A 21792-nucleotide genomic window follows, 5' to 3' on the forward strand; every position below is an offset into this window, starting at 1 on the left:
ACTACCAGGCTCTTCAAAATATTCTATGTCCTTCACACCAATATGTTATTCCATATGTAAGATAATAATTTTATTCATAATAAACTATCGGTATGTGCTTAATAACCAACCACATTTTGTTCGGCGTCAATATGGTTTAAATAGATATCAAATAGTTCATAGTATGATCCTTACACCATTCCTTCCTCTCTAGATGCTCATTATCACTGAGATATTTCAGAGATTAAAGCATAAAATATGCAACATATGGTCAACCTATCACACTCTAATAAACACACCTTTTAAATAGAAGAACAGAAGGTCTTTGATCCGATTATTCTCAAAATGTGCTGCGTTTTTGTTCTCGTAAATCTGACTTGAGTTAAGAGTCTTGAAGTTAGTCTGGCTTAGAAACTTTATAGGTTCGGGTATAATCCTTGTTATGTGATCACTTTTTTTAAACTACTTATTCCTCTTTTATCATAAAAAAGAGGTGTTGATCTGTCAGCAAAGCTCGAACATTTTTCTTATTCTGATAATTCAAGGTTTGGTTTTCACGTTTCTTGATCAGCAAAACAGTTTTCTTTGGTTCTTCAATGATAATGGTAAAATGTTTAATTAAATGTTAGCTCTGGTAGCCCATCTGCTACTCTCTTAATAGTTCTCGTAAATATGCACTAAAATTATTACAGACTGTTGTTATTTGCTTTATTATACTATTTTTTTCATCCCTATCTTATAGTTTAAAAGGAGCTGTATGACTTTTCCCCTCTTAGAAATGACGAAAAGTAGATATTCGTGTTCGCTGTTGGACACTTTTATGGTCATATATTTACGCTCATAAAATCTGCTGAAGTATAAGAAATCCAGAACTGTCAGTTCGATAAACCCTTTGCCACTTACCATGATTTTACAGCATTGTATCGGTAATCTTCCCTATTCTTACTGATGTTTGTGCACTGAGTTCACGGTAAGGTATACCCATTAAAGTGTCTGTATTGTGTGTATTTTATCTGAGGAAACTATTTTATTTTATCATAAATATACAAAAGCATTAAATTATTCTGTTATAATAAGTACAGTAGTAGAGAAAAAAAAATACTTGAATGGAAGCTCATTTTTTATGAGGTTTTCGGATTTCGGCCTCTCAAACTATTTAAATATAGCATCATTTTATCATATTTATATATGTGTAATTGTTTTAAATAATGACGATGAGCTTGATAAAAATTTCGTATTATGGTTATGGTTTTGTTCAGCCAGATTTGAATTGCTGAACAAAACTATTTTTATATGGACTTTTGTTTTTATTCATTTATAAAATTGGAAATTTTGAAAAAATAGAAAAGCTGATTATAGAAATATAGTTGCAAACAATAAAAGACTCTTTTAATCACTCAGCAATTAAATTATTGAGGATTATCTGAATTCATTTTGAAACTTAATGTTGTTTTTTTTCATTACAGTTGGTTTTATAATGCAGCAATTTTTAAAAATTTGTAAATCTTTTTGGTTTTTTTTTTAAAGTAAAAATGTTTAGTTAGATTAGTAACCCTTTCTTAAAACAAGAATTCAGGATGAAAAATCATTAAAAAAAATCTATCTGTTGCACACATATTCATATATTACGAAAAATATTGCAAACTAAGTCGACTGATTTTCACCAAAACTGATTAGATTTAACAGTTATGAAAATCATTTAATTATTAAGAATAAAGTGTTTAAATTTATTTAAATTGCGTACAAAATTCAAATTTCGAAGTTAATATAAAATAAATTGTCGAAATTTCTATTCTATTGAATTGCGTATTTTAGAACAGTTTGATAATTTATTTCCAGACAAACTTATCAAACACAAAAATCATGTAATTGTAATACAATTTGTTTCCTTTAGTTTGTTTTCATTTCGTAATTTGGTTTTCTGTAATTATTTATAAAGGTTAAGGAAAATTTAAAGGGACAAAAAACGCTATCTAAATTTATCTTTATATATGAATAATGCTTAAACCATATCATTTGCTAAATTTATGAAGATTATTCAATAATTCATTAATATTCATATTTTTATTAAATTTTGAAAGAAAATCACATTTGGTTGAATAATAATAACCCAATTCTTCATTTAAAGATATTCATTTATTTATAACAAAGTAGAATGTATTTATTCAGAATTTTAATACTTTATCGTATCTAAAACTTTGACTGTCATTGGTGAATATTTAAAGAATGACATATACTTAACTATAAAAAATGTTTGATGATTATTGAAGAAATGAACATTTTTCAACTATTTCATTTAACAGAGGTTTTTCTAACAGATTCGTAAAATAGGAGACATCTAAACATGAAATTCACAAACCCAGCACGTAGTTTTCTAGTCATAAAGATGACAGATTCCTGTGTACACAAACACCATCACATTATTTCCTGAACTCGAGATCATAGTCGCACCCAAAGAGGAAAGTTTGGCAGTTTCGTGCAGCCTAATGCATGCATCCTCAACTGCCGAATATCATAGCCACAAATGCTTGCTGAGGAGGCGGAAGGTGTCGAAACCATTGAAGTGGTGATCAACAGGAGACACAATCCGGGGCGGAGCGGATAGAATGGGGTTAGATGAGTTGATCTTCTTGTCTTCTTGCAGGCGGTGAGGAGGCCTCCGGATCGACACCCTCACTGATGGGCACGGCCAGGAGCAGAGGGCGATCGTAAGTACATCCCACCACATGCACCTCCCTTTCTGTCCCACCTGTGGCTCCTGTTCTTGCTTTTGTGGTGGCGCTTTTTTCGGGCAAACTTCGGTCTTTTTGTCCCTCCTTGCACGTGCCTTGGGTGTGCGGAGCTTTCCTTTCTCTCTCTATCTGTCTATCTCCCTCCTTGAAAGCATGCCAAACCACCGTCGTTCCGTTACGCCCCGGTGTGTCGAAGCCCTTCAACTCACTGTTGCCACACCATTTGAATGGGTATTTGCTTCTCCTTGTTCCTCATGCTCCTGAGCCTGGAAGTGCGTTTGTACATCGGTAAAAGTGATTGGCACGACGCTGCATTTCTTAAAATCTATGAGCTGCACTAATAAAGTAAGAATTCCGAATTTCACAATACCAAAAGGATTCCTCTTTTCCTTGACGGCGGAAACTGAAATAGAAACTCTGTTTCAATAGTCTTTAGGTAATCATTTCTGAATTCCATCCACTAAACTTCTTATACATGATAGTGAGAAAAGCTTTATTTCTTTCAGTGTATTTTTTTAAATTTTTTGTTGTTATATATGATTCCATAATAATCCATTATAATAATAATAATCCATAAATGTTTCTTTGTTTGTCTTTTATTATTTAAACGTTAAGTTGCACATTAAGATGCTCAATTTTAAAAGTCGTTGTTTGCATAATTAATATGAAAAGGTTGCAATATCTTTGCTAAATGAAAGAATGAAAAGGAATGATTTAAAAAACGAAATATTTTTCGTCAGTAACCTGAATCATTAAAGCTATTTCCAACCATTACATAGATATAGAATAGTAAAACATTTAATCATCAAGTATTAATTTACTTCATCTATTCTGTTTTAAATTATTATTCTATACAGACCTCGTTGTGAAGAAATACGATATAAATATACAAACCTGATGAATGAAGAAAGATTTAACATCATTAATAGAAGTTTATATAAAAAGAAAAAGTTTATTTTAATTATTTAAACATATCATTGTAACATGTTTGGAAATATAGCATATTGTTTAAATAATAAATTCATATGTGTGCCTTCAGATGTTAAATTTGCACTGTGAAATGAGTTTAAGCATATGTAATTCACAGAACTGGTAAAAGTGAGAGACATTAAGAGTCAATTAAAAAAAGATAAATTTTACAAATTAAAATGAAATACCATAAAGGTTAATTCAGTAAATAAAATTGCTTCCATAGTTAGTTTCATATGCCATTGAAGAACAGAGCATACTATCTAAGAGGTCATTTGTATCTTTGTTGGCCTTTTGCAGTCACTTTTCATCAGATGGTACATGAGATAAAAATCCATTTGAGTTGCTCGACCATAAATGAATGTTGATTACAATAAGGCACTTGAAATTCACAATCAGACAGGCGATCGAATACTTCCCAAGCTTCCCAATTTTTCTGTAAGATTAATATAATTTCAGCGGCATGAGTTACCATATTCTAGGGAACTTTCGCACTGGACTATGGACATCATTCAAAAGTTAAAAAAAAAAAAATGTCTATTAATAATACCTGATGCCATTCATTGATCCATTTGCGATTATAATGACAGATGCAGAGTATGCACTTCTGTGTTAAGAGTTTCTGTGAGAGTATCCCATGGAATTTGTCGCAAATGATGTAAGTGGATACAAATCAGCCCGTTGATTGTGATCTATAGTTTCGTATTTCACTGCGCAAAGAATAAGCTCCGAGGAGCAGTTAAGAGAGTATTTTATTTAGTGCACTCTATCCTGTGTACTTCTTAAGTTTTTTCGAACATGGCCCTAAAACCAATGTGTCATATATCACTATCCAATACTAATATTACCTTCACGCTGAATGGTAGCGTATAAACAACCAGGTGATACAGTTCCAAAATCGATCCTTTTCCCCAACGAGCATACATCTCTAAGGTATTCTTTCACTTTTTAATAATATCATTCTTGCGACATACCCCTGAAAATATTTAAAACCCAGTAGAAGGTCTTAAGCAGTTGCAGATTGTTTGATTCTAATCGATCGCCTGTTTGTTTCATCACTGCTTTTGGATATACATATGGATCCTGAATTTCTTTATGGTATTTCAATTCCCCTTTTGGCGAATGTATATCATATGTTTACATTCGTTTATAATTGCATATTTTATGTAAACAATTTTAAAAGAAAGGAACTCATAATTTCATCAAGGCTCAATATATTAGACGAAATAAACCCCGAAAACTCAATATTAGTGATATGATTAATCATAATTTCTATGAGGTTTTATGAAAACAATATCCGTCAACTCATACTGAAAACTGATGTTATTACACATGACTGAATATATTTGATATATTTTATAAAGATATTTAGAATGAAATAGATATAGATTTTATGTTCTATATCTATGGTTAGAATAGTTCTTTACGCCAACCAAGCTTCGTGCCATGAATTGTCGATGTACGAACTGCAAGTGTGTTATGCAAGCTGTAGATGGGCAAAAAATGTGTTGTTACTTTTGTTATTTCACATCATTGCAGATGGGGATCGCGTCTCCCCCCGGAAGTCGGGGAAGCTTCGAGTTTCGTGGAAGGCCTAGGACCAGGGCAGTTAGTGGGGAGGCAGGCGCTTGCCTCCCCCTCCCTCGGTGAAGTGCAGTTGGGTATCAACGAGAAAAGGAACTGTCTGGAAGTCGAAGTGATAAGAGCCAGAGGATTGATGTCGAAGAATCCAAAGGTCTTGCCAGGTAAGACTTCGTCTGGACAAGCCTATAATAATGCAGCTCAAGTTTACTGAAGCGTTCATTTCATTGCAGTTATTTCATTATTCGTAATTCGTTCATTATTCATTATTCGTTAATAATTCATAACATTTATCAATTATTTGATGTAAATACAAATGAAACCTATGGTTTATCATATCCTGTAAAAGCAACATGGGTAAGTATTGAAACAGGAAATTTTCAAAAAAATTCTTCAAAAATCAGTAACAGTCAATGGTTCTCTGTATGATGAATCAGTACAATAGGCTCAATAACAAAGAATGGCGTTTATTCAAAGCGAAAACATGAACACACAAGCAGTAAAAATACATCTGAGATGTACACTGGAAATAAACAGCAGCATGCAAGTAACTAATTGTTAATAAATATCCGTAACAGCACAAAGGTCTCAGGCAGAACTCAGCAGTTAGAGAGACTTTACACACTTATTCATGTCCATCAAACGTCTGCCATTCTCCACTGTCTACTCGCTTACATTGAACTTGGCTACTGACTCACTACTCATTCAACTAAGATGACTTGCTACTCAGCACACGACTCGATGCTGTCTCGATACTAGACTCCAAGACACTGCACACGTCTTAATCTTCAACTTACTAATCTTTTGAGCTCAACTCAACTACTCAAAGTTTGTTCTTCACTTAACTGATTAATTCCAACTCGATTTCCAAACTTTTTATAGCTTACGACTCAGGTCACAGAAATTTGTAGAAGGATCGTTATAATTCACTTCCTAATGGCCTACCGTCGAAATTCCTGTTAGTTCTAGAATCCTCCATTTTATCGTCAAAATCTCTAAATGGTCCCAAGCCTAGGGGGTAATCAATCCGTCATTCGTTCAACATCCATCAGAGTTGCCTGTAAAATTATCTTTGCGAGAAAACCAACTGCGCTGGGAAACAGCATTACAAATTTGTAACCATATTTACTGTTGTGTATTAAAATCTCAATGCAAATGAGATACAGCGAGAAGCAATGTTTCAGCCTCTTCTCACTGAAGCTTTGAAATATATACTAAATAATAAATATATAATCTCGGAAGAAATTTAGATACACTTGCGGGAAATATTCGCTCAGGCCAGATGATAAAATTGCATATATTTAGTAAAGGATGACATTTCTGATCAGAGAAAAGAGCTTAGGAATCAGCAATTTAAGATTTTATAATCAGTTATTTCCTGTTGCACTCATTCAATATTTTTTTATTCTCTTCTCATTTTTTTTCTCTTCAATCAACCTGTTTTCTTTGGTTTCACTGTTTAAAATTATTTTACATTAACATTGTCCTCAATAAAATATTTTAAAATTTTAAAAATTAAGATGCAACATGTTTCCATGTTTCTTATAAAACGTTACTGGAGAAATGAAAATAATTTTTATGAAATGTAATATATTATAATGATCAGATAAAAAAATATTTCCTATTTCTCTCTCTTTTTTTTTTTTTTTTTGAGGAATACATTTTGAAGCTTCTGATTTTTCCGAGTGACTATTAATTACACTTCAAATTTTGAAATCAGCATATTGCTTCAGTATTAAGTAAAATTTTTCTGGCTCATAAAATTGGAATGTGATCGTGTGGATGGAAAATAACTTTCACAAACTCAGGCTGGTAGATAAAAACTCCAGTGACTGCAAAATTCGAATCAGAAAGAATTGATGACTAGGGTTTACAACTTTAATCACTTCATTTCAAGTTCAATATGACTTTTCCAAGTGTTTCTTCTTTAGCGGAGCGAACTGTAACTTCTAGATGGAAAAAAGTTAAGTGAAATCCGATGCTTTTTAGTCTTCTACAGATTATTCGAAAAAGGCTCATTCAATTCACTTTTACCGAACTAATTATTTTTTTTTCTGACTCAAATTCATTGGCATCCCCATTTTTTTCAAGAAAAAATAAGAGATTGAGAGCATTTTTTATTTTATTATTATAATGCACTACTTTTTCAAAGGAATAAAACATTAGAAGTAAATTATTTTTGATTTAAATTTCGCAGTCACTCATTTATGCCCATAACACTAAAATACAATTTTTGTCAACCTCCATCCTTTCAAAAATAAATTTTAAAAAAAAACATGGGAAGTATATAGCTAAATATAAAGGATTTTTTAGATTTAATTTATAATAACATAAATAAGGTTTCTGTGGTGGACCTTGGCTTTAAAGTTTTTCAGAGAAAAATGCTAAGCTTACTTGCCCATTATTTCACTTGAGAAATACAGAGTGGATTGAGACAAATAGTTCCAGGACAAAGCGCAGGAGATCCCATACTGGGTGATGCGAAGTGGGATCTCTTATTCAAAGTCAGGAAAATTTACAGAATAGCAATTACTGATCATAATTATTAAAATAGTCTTTTCATTTTACTGCTGGGAACATTGACATCTTTATTGGTGCATCAGAAAACAGAGAACTTGTTAAAACAATACAAAATATATAATTGAAATCCATCTTGCTCAGAAAATAGCTAAAAGCAGAGCAAATAAGAGAAAAAAAATTTAACACTGAAGGATCCTAAAAACGAAGCAATACATAAAGTTCAGACAATCGAAAGGGCAGCACTGAACAAATGGCAGCACTGAAACATAGTGAAGTTGGATGTTCGTTAGACCTCTTGATTTTATGGTAGTGAATGATTTTTATTTATTTTTCCATCTGAAACTATAGTTTTGTTTTAAATAATCTATCTTGATTCCATTTTCTTTATGTAGCACCCTACGTAAAAGTATATTTGCTGGATGGCCGAAAATGTATAGCGAAGCAGAAGACGTCACTTGCTCGTCGAACGTTAGAACCCTTGTATCAAGAAATTTTGACGTTTTCAGATGTTGAATTCCGTCACTGTTATCTTCAAGTAAGTGGCATTTTTGAAACGAACATTTCCATTTTCTTATCACTAATGATTCCAAATTTCCCATATAATACTTCGTATTAAGTAATGGCCCCAAAATATAAGTTAAAGTAGCTTACGACCATGATAGACTAAGAGATTCTTGAACTTTGACCAAGTTTAGATACTAATTAGAAGACATATTATGTTGCAAAGATATTATTATTTTTATCCAATGAATAGACAAAGCGATGAATCTTTAATTGTTAAAACACTGGATACATTTTTTTCCTCTTTAGCAATATGACGCTTAGTGAATCAGTTTTAATTTATATAATTAGAATCTCACCAATGATGCATTCGTGTCTGACTTGCCAAGAGACATAGAGAGTTCATTGCAATGAAGGATTTTTCAACTCGTTCGAATTCATAAACTAACTTGATAAAGATTAATAACTAGTCACCTTCGGCGAACAGCTCTTCGTCCACAGTATTAATAGTATCAATTTAATCATGTCAACCAACTTTGGTGAAAAATCACAGCAAAAGACTTACAAGTATTATTTTAAAATATTTTACAATAAACACAGAGCATTCTGATTGTTAGATTAACATTAATTTGCTTGCAAAGTGGAAAATTAATTGGCAAAATCGGTTTAGTTGTTGACGTTAAAAGACCTGTCAAAGAGTTGTTTTATTTTATCTCTCGAAAAGGGAACATACTTTGGAATCATAAATTTTCATATGTAACAAAAATTGAGCAAAATCGGCATAGTTATTGGGTATGGGAAATAGACAGTATAGAATTCTCTCTATCTAGTTTACAGGAAAATAATGCTGCTCTGTATAGTGAAAAGTATGCAGACTTTTTTTTTTATCTCATAAAAATGTATATTTATCTAAATATCGAGGAAAAGATTGTTAGTGTCCTTAACATTGTAATGCAAAGAAAGGCAATATTCCACTGTTCAATGATGTATGCTAGTTTTTACTCTATCATATAACAGAATTCAATAAATTATCAGTTCAAATGCAAAACTAAGAAATTTTCCGAGTGAAATTGCCATAACAAAATTCAAATTATTGAGCTTATTCAGGCCAGTTTCTAGCGGTATTTCTTTTACATTAAAAAAAATGCATTTTACTCTCACGATATATCTTTTTCTTGTCTACGTGATATGTTTAATGTATCTAGTTAATGTTGTAGACGAGATATTTCTTGTGTCCTTTTTTTTATATAAAGTTACAAATGGTTCGATCTATTTCATTGATATTGAAGTTCTATAAACTTCGCTGTGCCTGTAAAATCTTTAAAAAGCCAGAGTACTTTTCCAAATGCTCATTCTAAATTTAACTATAAGTCGTAAAAAGAAATTTTATGACTTTTAACAGGATTCTCTGAAGACCTTGACATTCATCATATGACTCCAAACATTTTTAAATCGACTTACTCTCAACTTTTATCTACTTGACCTTACTTTTTTTATTGACTTTATCGTTTTTTTAATTCTTGACTACACATCATTTTTAACTATACGTATTGTGGCATTTAGTGTAACCATACTTCTTTGTTAGTATTGTGTCTGTGTGTGTTTTACTTTTTGACCCTTGCTAGTTGTTTGCATTTTTGTTTATGTATGGTTCAGAACTTATTAATTCTTTATCCTTTGCTGTTCCTTTTTTTTTATATGTGTCTTAATTTGCTTTGTGGCTTGTGTTCCTAATGTGTTTTTTATTCATTCTCTCTATAAATGGTGTCGACCTCTGTAGTGTGCTTATTTCAAAAAATAAATAATGTTCCCCTCCAAATTTTATTTGATAATATTCTAGCCTATTGAGAGTTTCTGTGCAGAGATTAAATAATGTGTGGCAGTTATATAATGGCAATTTCATTATTCTTTAGTTCAGTTCAGTGTTAATGGTTGCCAACATCTGCAGTCTCTGTATTATGGTCAAAATTGATTGAACAGATCGAGCCTATCTGCACGTTGTTTCTAATGCTTTCCGTCCTTCATTATAGGTGACAGTGTGGGGGAATTACAGCAGCATGGAACGGAAAGTGTTCATGGGCGTGGTGCAGATAGTTCTGGACGACATCGACACTGTGAAAGGTGTGATCGCGTGGTACAGGCTCTTCCACCATTCGTCGCTGGTGAGCAGCCTCACCGCCAACGATCGCAGCTCGTTCTTGTCCCTGGACAGCTTCGGTTGAAGGAACTGCCTCACTCTGTAAACGTCACTCACTTACTCTGCGACAAAGGAGGACATCAAGCAAGTGGATGAGAACTTCCCCCCTGCCCTCGTTGCCTTTTCCAGACGGTCGGCCGTTGAAAAATCTTCATATTTTTCGCTTTTCGAACGAAGAACTATTCTTCTCGTTTCTTGCACTCGGTCGAGGGGGCGCTAACCTCGCGGAGAACAACTAAGCTCTCTCTCTACGATCGCTACTTCGATCTCTTTCCTCTCCGAACTGTCAACTTTTTTCGACTTTCGTATTTTTCAATAAAAACAAATAATCCGACAAAAAAAAGTGGTAAAAAAATGTCATGTAAATATTTCTCATTTTATCACTCCAGTCCCTGCTTATGGTGTGTTCACGCCTTTGTAAATGTTTCGGGCCTGTGGGTGTTGTTTCTCGTATTTAAGTATTATTTTAACTGCCATAATTTAACATTAAAAAAAGACACAATTCAGTGAAAAATGATTTCTCTAAATCCTGAATGCTAAATATATTTTTTTAATTTTAAATTAAAAATGTATGATGATAAATATTTGCTGTTAATGTTCACAATTGATTAATATCACAGATATAAAAATTCTAAACTGTATGCGTAATATAATTCGCTATTAAATGACAAAATTGCACAGAAATAAATAATTGTTCAATCACTATTTGCTTTTGCGAATTATTAATTTTATATGTGCAATTGCAATTACATTCCATTGCGCAAAGCTATCTGTCACTCAAACTTCATTGCTTTCTTCTTTTCAAATGTATATAATTCTGTATCATATATATGATAAAATAAATACTCTATATTCCTTTATTATAATATATATATATATATATATATATATATATATATATATATATATATATATATATATATATATATACGTAACATCACCAAGAAAGCAATCCCATCCATAATTCATTATTTCAAAATACACAGTGCCTCCAGCGAGAATCTCGAAGAACACGTTTTTGGTCTTCGAGATAGTCACGAATGCAGAATAGGAAAAAGGCGTGTGATATTGCACCAGCCCTTTCAACTTCTTTAATGAAGGATTAGCAAAACTTCACACATGATAAATTAATTAAAATCTTTAGACATATGTTGTTTTTCTCTAAACTTGTTGCAAAATATTTGATTCTATTTCTATCTAAAAATAAGAATTTGTCCAATAAAAGAACATTTAAAAACTTTAAATAAAAAAACAAATTAATTCATCAAAAAATATTGTCAAAATGAAAACCCCGACATTGCCAATGCGTGTTTTATATACGTCTTTTCATATAAATATCTATTCTCTCGTAAATAACAGCTGGAATTACCTAACTGTGATATTTCTCTGTCAGATTCGAAACACCCACAGGAAGAAACATTCACAGAGGGGCACATGCGGAAGTGCGTTCTTCTAATGTCCTTACTGCCATTGTTAACAGTCAAATATCTATGAAAGACATGACAGCTTTCAACTTGTTTCTCAAAAGAAGTGATAATATCTCATCCTTGCACTTTCTTTCCTTGCAAATATGGCTCAAGTTTGCAAAGGTATTCGAGTCGGCACTCTTATTTTTCTATAGTAGTGTCGATATGGAATTAGAATTTTGTGTCGACTGTGAGCTCAATGAAAAGAAAAATTATCATATCGTTTCAGTTCAGAGTTGAAAAATAATACTACGTTTATAATTATGACTTCTTTCATGTGAGAAAGGGAAATATATAAGTTTTTATACTGGTGCTAGAAGTGGATAGAGTGAATTTTGTAAAGAATGCCCTATTTTTCGTTTCTTTTTTTAAAAATTATGTATCTAATAGAATGTAAATGAAATCAAAACAATTTGTGAAATGGTGATGGTGTTTTCTAATTTTATTAAATTCATTTGTTTTTATTATATTAGAATTGTTTTTAAATTGAATTAGCACTTCAGATTCTTTTTTCGATTTGAATAAAAGAAAAATTTCTTTTCGTTTCGTGTCTGTGTGAATTCAAATGATTAACAACAACTTGAAAAAAATGTAAGACATTTCTTTTCCTCACTTTCATAAGCCATATACACAAAAATTCCTGCTCACATATTGATAAAAATATATATATAATAAATGGCCTTATTATACATTAAATAGAAAATTTCATCTATGTGCATAGTCTTAATGTTAAATTTTACTTATTGCAATTCAATTCAAACCATTTCAATTCCTTTAAATTTTTATATTTTTATCCATTTAATGTTAAGTTTGTAAAAATCTACAAAAAAAAAAAAAAAATCACCGCGCATGTTTTAATAAAACATTGTCAATCCAAATTACATCTTGAATTCAAATATATGTTTAGCAAATAATTATGATAAGTTGAGTAAAATTAATATTTTAACGTCATAATGCAATTGGGTACCAAATATTAATTGATGGATTTCGAGTTCATCTCATTTTGGGAATATGCAGTAATGCAAGATTTAATATTATTTAAAGCTGTTATATTTCAAAATATTTTAATTCTCATTGAACATTTTACAATGTGTCAAATGTTTTACAGTCTCTGTGCTGTCCCTATAATAGTAACTCATTTAAACAGATTATGTTAGACATAAATTATTATTAAGAATTGGTGAATTTGCATAAAAAAATACAAAGTACAGATTTTCAATGCATTGGAAAAAGTGATATTTTAGCAATTGCAAAACAAAATCTCTTCTCATATCCTTTCTTCATCACTACTGCGGAAATGCGATTATCTAGGAGCTTCAAGATCTTATTTATTTCAAAATGTTTTAAACTTATCAAAGTATCACAATTTTTGAGTTACGTTTTCATATTTTCGTTGAAATAAAATCATAATTTTACAACTAGATACTTTTTTTTTTTTGTCTGAATTAATTCTTGGTTTTTATTTTTTTTTCTTGAGTAGGTGGCATTCGAAGAATTTATCGAAATCCAGAAATACTTGGTTATTTATTTTCCAAATATTAATTAATTAATGAGTCATTTCTCAAAAAACAATAAAAAATATTGCTATCGTTTCGTCTGAATATATTCCATCCTTTTCAATTCAATTCAGTTTACGTGATTATAAGCATTCAAAACTTTCGATGACAAGTGCTCCATTACAATGCAGTGGCTCGTAGATATCTCCTGGTGGAAATTTGCTTTGTTATGGCATCACATTCCTATACTTCCACGATCAGCTTATTCCCGATTTCGCCCGATATGTCTTCTTTTTTTCTCTCTAGTAAAGAAGTTGCTTATGGGGTAATGATTCTCGGGTACTGAAGAAGTGTACCAATCAAAATGAAGGTGGTAGAAAGAGATTTGTAATAAGCCTTTAAATCCTGGCTTGAAAGATGGTGAAAACATAGATCTGCATATTGCAGTTATTTCGAAGAAAACACCGATGAAACAGGTTTTATCTATATTGATTCTTCAGAAATAATTTTTTTTTAATGTATTCAAGACGTAAATCAATTTTTTAACGTGCAACAAAGTATGTAATTAAAATAATTATAAGAAAATGCCTATTACTGCGATTAAAAGGTATCTGGAACGGTGGCATAAAACAAAAGGTATCTATTCATTGGTCAAAATTTATTGCATATCTTTCAAAGTAATCTCTTTCGACTGCAATGCTCTTCTACTTTTTTTTCAATCATCAAAACCTGCTTTAAAATCGTTTTTGTGAAACTTCTCTCGGTATGAATTTTCTTTTATCAAATTCAGGGACTTAAAATGGGGGCCAAGAAGAGGGAATTTTAATCGTAGTAATAAGAAAAAAGTCACAGAATGTCATATTACGTGATTATGAAGTTTGTGGAACGGCATTTGATCATTTTTTCTCAAAAATTCACAAATAATGATTGCATTATCGTGGTACAAGCCCACGAGTTATCTTTCCATAGGTTTTTTGTTCTTGTTTGTTTGTGTTCCGATTGAGCCTACAGAGGCAAGCATGTAGGAACTTTTTTGGTAAGGCCTCTATTTGTTAAACAATGGTCACTTAGCGCCAGTTCTCTGCTGCTAAGAAAAAGGTGAAACATTTCCGTTACTCAAAAAGATAAACAAACCGGAAGGCTATCCATCAGTATTGTCACAAACGGTATGAATATTTAACAAATGATATTATTTTTAACTCACTTACTCTTCATTTGGGGCCAATTAAAGCTTTCCTTTTCCTTTTTTTATTCACCATTTCACCGTCAAGTGAAATACAAATACGTTGTTGTTGTTTCGATCCCATGTGGTATAGCTGCTCTATATCGCCTCCATGAAACCAAAGATCTCTAAAACGTTCAAACACAATAGCGGATCCCTTAAAATAGTAAAATTTAAACATTTAAGAATATGATTGAGGAAAGATTGACCTACCTTGCACGAAGGACATTCAGCAAAGATCCTCCATCAGTGTTGGAAGGTGAGGGATTTGGTGTGTCCACTCAAAAAACGAGAGAGATCCGTTTGCCATTTTCAAGAGATATTCAGACGGTGACACTAACCGCGACTCTTACCAAAGTACCAAGGATGAGCAGGTGGGACTCTCCAAAGTGCACTCGACTCCATCTTTTTGATAGAGGAGATTTCAACATGAGTTAGTGTCGCATCCCCATGAAATATGTCAGCTGAGGCAGTCTTAGCTAAGTTATCCGCTATCTCATTACCACACTGAAAGTGTACAGAGTGTTCAGCGGAGAGTCTGGCAATAAGGTCTAAGATATTCATGCTAATCTTTTCCCTCACTTTCGTCCTATGAGGAAGGTGCTGTATAGAGACACGACTGTTCGTTAAAATCCAAATGTCCCCCATGACAATTTCAGAGGACGTGTCGATATATAGTCCTTATAGATTGCAATAAGTTCGGACCTGAATACAGAACAGTTAACAGGATTTCTAATCAAAATATTAGTAGCTCCTTCAGGAATCTCAATGTCACTGGTAACGCCACTACCAGAAACGCCACCATCTCCTTTACTGACATCAGTGTGCATTTTCAGAGCCGAAGATGGAATGCTATGAATTGTTTCCAGAGATATTTGTCTAGTAAATTCAGGTAACTCTGACTTTTTGCTAATCTTGGCCAAGAGAAAAATGGTATGGAAATGAATTCGATCAGGGTCAAACTTAAAATTTCCAATAAGGCTTTAAGGAATGTGGTTCCACATCTCCAGAAGGTAAAGCCATCTCTTTTGCGAAGGAAAAAGGACTGAGTTTCTTTAAACGCTTATTATTTTGCCATGAATGAAAATAAGCAGAAGTTCTGTGCTGATCATTGTAGTTAAAGAGCTTGTTGTAATATTTTGAAAGACAGTGATTTCTTCTCAGAGAAAGAGGAGAATACAAATACGTACTACTACGTATATATTAATTTTCATTAAATATTTCAAACAATAATGAGAAAGCAAAATTCATATGTCATGGGTCAAGTGACTCGCTACCTACCGAATAAAGTGCATTGTATACATATTTTTTTTATACAATAGATAACATTTTATCTATTAATATTTTATTTATTATTTTTTATATAATAGTTATTGTCTCAACAATATTTATTAATATAACTCACGGTACAGAGGATTTGTATAAAAATTTAATATTCGTAATTCCTAAGAACATTTATTGATTGAAACTACATAAAATATAACTATTTATTTCATTTAGACCATTTTAATAGATATTTAAGCTAATGAATCAAGTTTAGAAGTTAGCTGTTAGGCCTTGATCAGAGTGGATATAATGTATATTTTAAAACATGTATACCTTAAATAAACATGAATTATTATTATTTTAAGACATCACGGGAAATGTTTCCTCGCATTCATTTTTTAAAGAAATTATCACATTGCATATTTATTCCATTTCACACAAACATGGGCAGAACATTACACTTTCCTACGTTTAGTTTATAGTAAGAGTTAACTTAATCTTTCAGTCTGAATTTTTGTCAACGCGTTGATAAAAGCTAATTTTTTCCGCGTACTCCTAACGTGCTTGTGCAAGTTAAATTATATTTTCATTTCGTGCTGAATAAATTGTTGGAAAATAAGATTAAAATATTTTTTTAAAAAAACCCATTAAAAATAGAAACTTAATTTACATTGGTATCATCGAAAAGATTGTTTTTAAAACTAAGATTATGTAAAAATCAGTTTTGTGCTATAATATTTCTAGAAGTTATCACGGAGAAATTCAAAAATTTCACTAAATTTTTAATTAATTAAAAATTTCAAAAAAAAAATTGCACTGAGATGCACATTTTTATCCTCCAAAGTATGCATGTGCCACGTGTGGCAGCTTTCTAGGTCAAACGGCCTGTCCTGTAGAGCACCAGCACACACACACTCATCTTTATTCAGTAAAGGAAAGATTTCTCTTACGCGGCTCCCAAAAGACACGTTATTTAGCTAAACGCTTTATAAATATTTGGCAATACGATGTAGCAGCAGTCGATGGACCACGTGATTCAGTAATGAGCCAGACCCATTGATTTCATGTATCTGAAAACGAAACTGGAACTGTTGTCCAAAATTATTTATAACGCTTTTTCTCTCAGTCTCTACTAATAATAAAAGTGTGTGTGTGTGTGTGTCAAATAATACTTTAAAGAATAAGCACTTTGCGTTTTTTTACTTATAAAAAGCTAACGAGGGACGGTTGAAAAATTGAATTCAGAATGAGATTTAAATGATGAAATATTTTATATTTTTAGGATGTTCATTCATTAAAATATTAAAGTAGCCAGTAACCAGCTAATTGCAAATAAAAAAAAGCCTTCAAATTTTTTTAAATACTTATATGCTAGTACTTCATCAGCGAGACTCGGAGACCTGTTACATCTTTCTTAAATTGGCAGACAAGTCAATGAAAATTTAAATCTTGACTATTTACACAATCTCAAATAATAATTCCAAAAAGTTATTTAAAATTCCTTGATGTTGAACAAGACATTTTAGGATATGGCAATAATCTAGAATGGGAAATTAATATTTAATTAGATGTGAAGGTGAACGACAGCAGAATCCTAAATAAGACTCTTATTTTTATAATTAACCCTTCCTGTTCTAGTTCTCTGTGACCGAATAGATGTAATTTTAAATAATTATCCCGAATTAGAAGCTTAAGGAGAATTAAAAGCGGGGTAGTGAAAGAAATGATAAGGCAAAACGAAAGTAACAAATATCGATTAAACCAAAAAATTTTAATCAAAAAAAAATGCTATATGAAAAAAGAAGCCCCCCCCCCCCCTATTTTACCAGTAGTATGCAGTTATGTATAATTTTGGAGAATATTAGCCTTTCTACTAAATCAACACTTCTGCTTCATCCAAAGCCAATCTACTATTCGGATTGGGATCCTATTCATTCACTTACAGGATCCAGATTTACGATACCATTCGAAAGTAAACGACATATCAATAGTGCGATTTATTTTCAAATGTTAAAAAACGAGTACAGTATTTGATTTTCCCTTACACTATATACTTTAAAGATCATCTCCTTTTTAGTTGTTGTGAATTAGTAAATAATAAATACAATACAATAAGTATATATACATAAGTACTTATACATTTATTGAGAATGGCAAAGCAGAGCTAAAGTTGTATTAGGTACGTTTTTCGAGCAGACATATGCGAAACTAAAGCGTGTTTAAGCTGTTGCATCGACTCCTTTGTAAAAATGGCCTCATTCATCGCCGGCTCTTACAGAAAGACCGGAACAAAGATTATAAGATGTCTAAACATGGAAGAAAACTTTTTGATTATACACGAAACCGTTGATACAATTACGAAAAATGTTGCATATCGTATACATGTGTATCAAACCACTGTTTGGAGAGTCTTAAACGAAAAAAGTTTACACTCATTTTATATTCAAACCTTGCAAGCGACTCCTTGCGTATAGAATTCTGGCAATGGTTCCTATAGTAATTTATGTTGCAGCCAGATTTCTCAGCTTATGTACTATTCACAGATGAGGTGACTTTTGCACAGGAAGTCGTTTTCAACATGATACTCACGAGTGTACGACAGAAAATTTCCCTTACATATCCACATCCATTCCCAAAACACTTCCCTATGAATGTTTGGCAGCATTGTTAAACATTCCCTTTTGTATCTCCTACCAACCTGACTCAGTGGCTGACATTTTACCATCTTTCTGAAGGGTTTTTACCAGAATTGCTGCAAGGTGTTCCGATTGCCATTTGTAATCAAATGTGGTTCCAGCATGATGCTACATCAATCCATTTCAAACTCACTTTCCCTCAATAATCGGAAGACGATGATTAAGGCATAGTAGGCCAATCTGATAGTCAGCTTTATCGAGTACTGGTACTGGGTACAGCCAACCACCACTAAGCATAGTAGCATCGACAGAATTTGTTGTGGTCGACTGCTATCTTTAGCAAAGTCCGTCCATAACACTAACCGATTCACCAAACTGACATCTTCTTTGAGGCAATTGGCTCCTAGCTGCAAAGTGGTCAATAACTGACCCTCCTCCTTATCTTCCCATTCACCTGTCTTCTCATTAAACAAGGAACCATTTAAGACTCCATCGAAATTGTTCGCCAACTCAATTTCAACGTTACCAAACACATTATTGTTTTTTGTTTCAATTTTGAGAATTTATTGAGAACATTGACATAAGAAAAAAAAGCGAATAATTTTTTGTAAATAAAGAATACTTTCATGTTTTTTTTATGTGCATGTATGCATGCCTCAACACGTCACTCCTGGCCATACATTCTTATGAATAAAAAGTTTCAATAAGCTGTACCATCATACATTTTTTTTAATTAAGCCGTACCTCATGACAATAGAATGCTAAATGGGGAATGCTAAGATAAATGAAGTATATTTCAAAGGGAAAAAGATTATTTTTTTAAAAAAAGTTTTTATACTTGCCCTGAAAAATACATGCTACCAAATTAAAAAACAATTTTAAAAATTTTGTTTCTTTACTCCACAGGAAAAAAAAAAAAATTAAAGTGCTAGCGTCAGTGTACTAAATTCAGATTTTCTTTTCTTTAAATATATTCATTTTGCTTTAATAATTAGGAAAAGAAATCACTATGGTGTACAGCAATAAAAACTAAGAATACAGCTACAAAAAACAGGATTTTAAAACAAATGACTAATAAAGTACAAATTCTAATTCCAACACTTGGCACATTCTTGCAATATTTTATGGAATGGAAAATGAAATGAAATGTTACAAAACATATCAAAAATATTTCAAATTCTAGACCTAGAATTCTATTTGAAAATTATTCTAGATAGAAGATTATTCCAGATATAGAATAAATATTCTTTAATTTTCTCAGTTTTCAAAAATTGATTAAACAAGAATTTTATATTCTTAAAATAACTATTAAATTCTCCCAGCCATTGCCTTTGGTGGTCGCATGATTATAATGATATGACGAATTGGTACTGCACATGCATTTTTCCTTTTGAGCCAGAAAATTGATAAGTGATGTTCCATGAAGCAGATTCGGATCTGCTGTGATCAGTGTAGTTGATATTTTCTTGTGCTCTTCAAAATATAGCTATTACATGAAAAATAATGATAATGAAATAATATTTCATCAAATTTCAAAATCATGGATGTCACCTTGTAGTTAAATTAAACTAATCTATTTTTAAAAGACTAAAAAAACCCCACAAATACTAATAATTTTTAAAAAAATAATAATTAAATGTTATTAATAATGAATTTTCCCAGGAAAATTTAAAATAAGAATGCATGGAAGAAGTTTTAATGATTTTATCATCAGAAATACATGCATACCATTTAGACTGTAGCATGTTATCTTAATCCATAAAAAATGTCATTTGATGCTCCAAATACATGCATCAACCTGATTTTAATAAATCTATAACTAGATTGTTAAGCTGTTTAGCTGTTAGAAAATTAACAGCTTGTTTAGCTGTAAATTTTAAAAAATAAAATATCTAACATAAGTGGACTGGGAGAATTTAAAATCTCAACTAACTAGTTAAAGAAGTCATTTTCCCTTTAAGTCGTAAAATTTCGAACACTTCGTATTAAAAAGGAGTGGGGGGGGGAATAGCATTGAGTTTTCAAAAGTTTAATAATCTATAGCTGTGACTAACAAAGACAAAAACTCAACATTCATATAAAACACTTTTATTTTTCACACAAAGACATTAGGAAAGGGAAGCTTCCTTCCAGTCTATTACACAAAACAGTATGATTATTATGCTATTTGCACACTATAATATTTGTCAGAACATCACAGGGAAGATTTTAAATAATACAAATGATAACTACAAAAGTTCATGATTAGACAAAACCAAAGTTTTTAGTTTTGATTGCTAACAGGAGTTTTGAACGTAGAATAGTTTTAGACGAATATAGAGGAATGTATAGTCGGGATATACATGTGTTGGCTGTCGGGAAAAAATGGTCATCAGCAGGTCGTATAGTTATGCTGGGCATGGGCTGGAAGCCTTCTTCACTGGCAGGCAAAGCAGCACTTCCAGTCCAAAAGTACACCTGATAAAGAAAAGAAAAAATAAGTTATTTTGAATGATTTTTAATGACTTCAAAAGAAACTATTCAACAAAGAGTTTTTATTGCCAACAAAATGAACAACTAGTTGCTTCTAACATCATTAGAGTTTGTAGAAAGTAAAGCAAAATTAAAACTATTATGTATATTGAAAATACATATATATATAAATAAAAAAAGAATTGTTGCTTTGCTTCTGTACAGTTTAATAATTTATTCACTGATAACTAGCCTAATTATTTACTGCTAAATGTTTTTCCCCCCTTCTAGCTAACATTCTGTTTATGGATACAATTAAGATGTATAAGAGAATTTATTAAAACTCAAGAATAATTTATACAATTGGAAATGTAAATAGTGAGCACATTTATACACAAACAAATTAAATAAAAGCAATTAAATCAGAATTATCAAATCTCAAGTTCATTCATATTTTTTTAAACCACTAATTCAAGGATGTGATTGAACAAAAGGCAAAAAAAGAGGAAATACAAAAATGTGGCACAGAATAATGCATGAAGGAAAAACATGTAAAAAGTATGAATTAAATATTCATTGCACAGAAAAAATTACAACAATTACTACATCTCAACTGACTTTAAACTTCATTTTGAAACATTCATAAAAGCAAGAAATCAATAGCATACGATTTAAAAAGCATTTAAGAAGTATATTGTATAGGACAAATTTAAATGCATATAGAATAATAAATATAAAGGGAAAATGAATATTTTAGTATAAATATATCTCGCTAG

At 31.5% G+C, this 21792-nt stretch overlaps 2 protein-coding genes across 9 annotated transcripts in view; one reads left to right on the forward strand and one right to left on the reverse strand.

Moving 5' to 3' along the window:
* LOC129972885 (regulating synaptic membrane exocytosis protein 2-like) overlaps positions 1 to 12487 on the forward strand; it is a 100052-nt gene extending 87565 nt beyond the window's left edge. For 3 of the 4 annotated variants that reach the window (XM_056087228.1, XM_056087454.1, XM_056087305.1), the window contains 3 exons: positions 5220 to 5425; positions 8174 to 8316; positions 10313 to 12487. In XM_056087228.1, the coding sequence (XP_055943203.1) occupies positions 5220 to 5425; positions 8174 to 8316; positions 10313 to 10504 (541 nt within the window). In that variant the 3' untranslated portion in view covers positions 10505 to 12487. Of the gene's footprint in view, positions 1 to 2623; positions 2688 to 5219; positions 5426 to 8173; positions 8317 to 10312 lie in introns of all 4 variants that reach the window. The other variant, XM_056087376.1, reaches the window with a different exon arrangement.
* Positions 12488 to 20637: 8150 nt separating this feature from the next.
* LOC129964032 (E3 ubiquitin-protein ligase UBR5-like) overlaps positions 20638 to 21792 on the reverse strand; it is an 82451-nt gene continuing 81296 nt past the window's right edge. For all 5 annotated transcript variants that reach the window (XM_056078729.1, XM_056078707.1, XM_056078714.1 and 2 more), the window contains one exon: positions 20638 to 21022. In XM_056078729.1, the coding sequence (XP_055934704.1) occupies positions 20810 to 21022 (213 nt within the window). In that variant the 3' untranslated portion in view covers positions 20638 to 20809. The remainder of the gene's footprint in view (positions 21023 to 21792) is intronic.

This window comes from Argiope bruennichi, chromosome 1 (assembly GCF_947563725.1).
Source record: "Argiope bruennichi chromosome 1, qqArgBrue1.1, whole genome shotgun sequence".
NCBI classification, from domain to species: domain Eukaryota; kingdom Metazoa; phylum Arthropoda; class Arachnida; order Araneae; family Araneidae; genus Argiope; species Argiope bruennichi.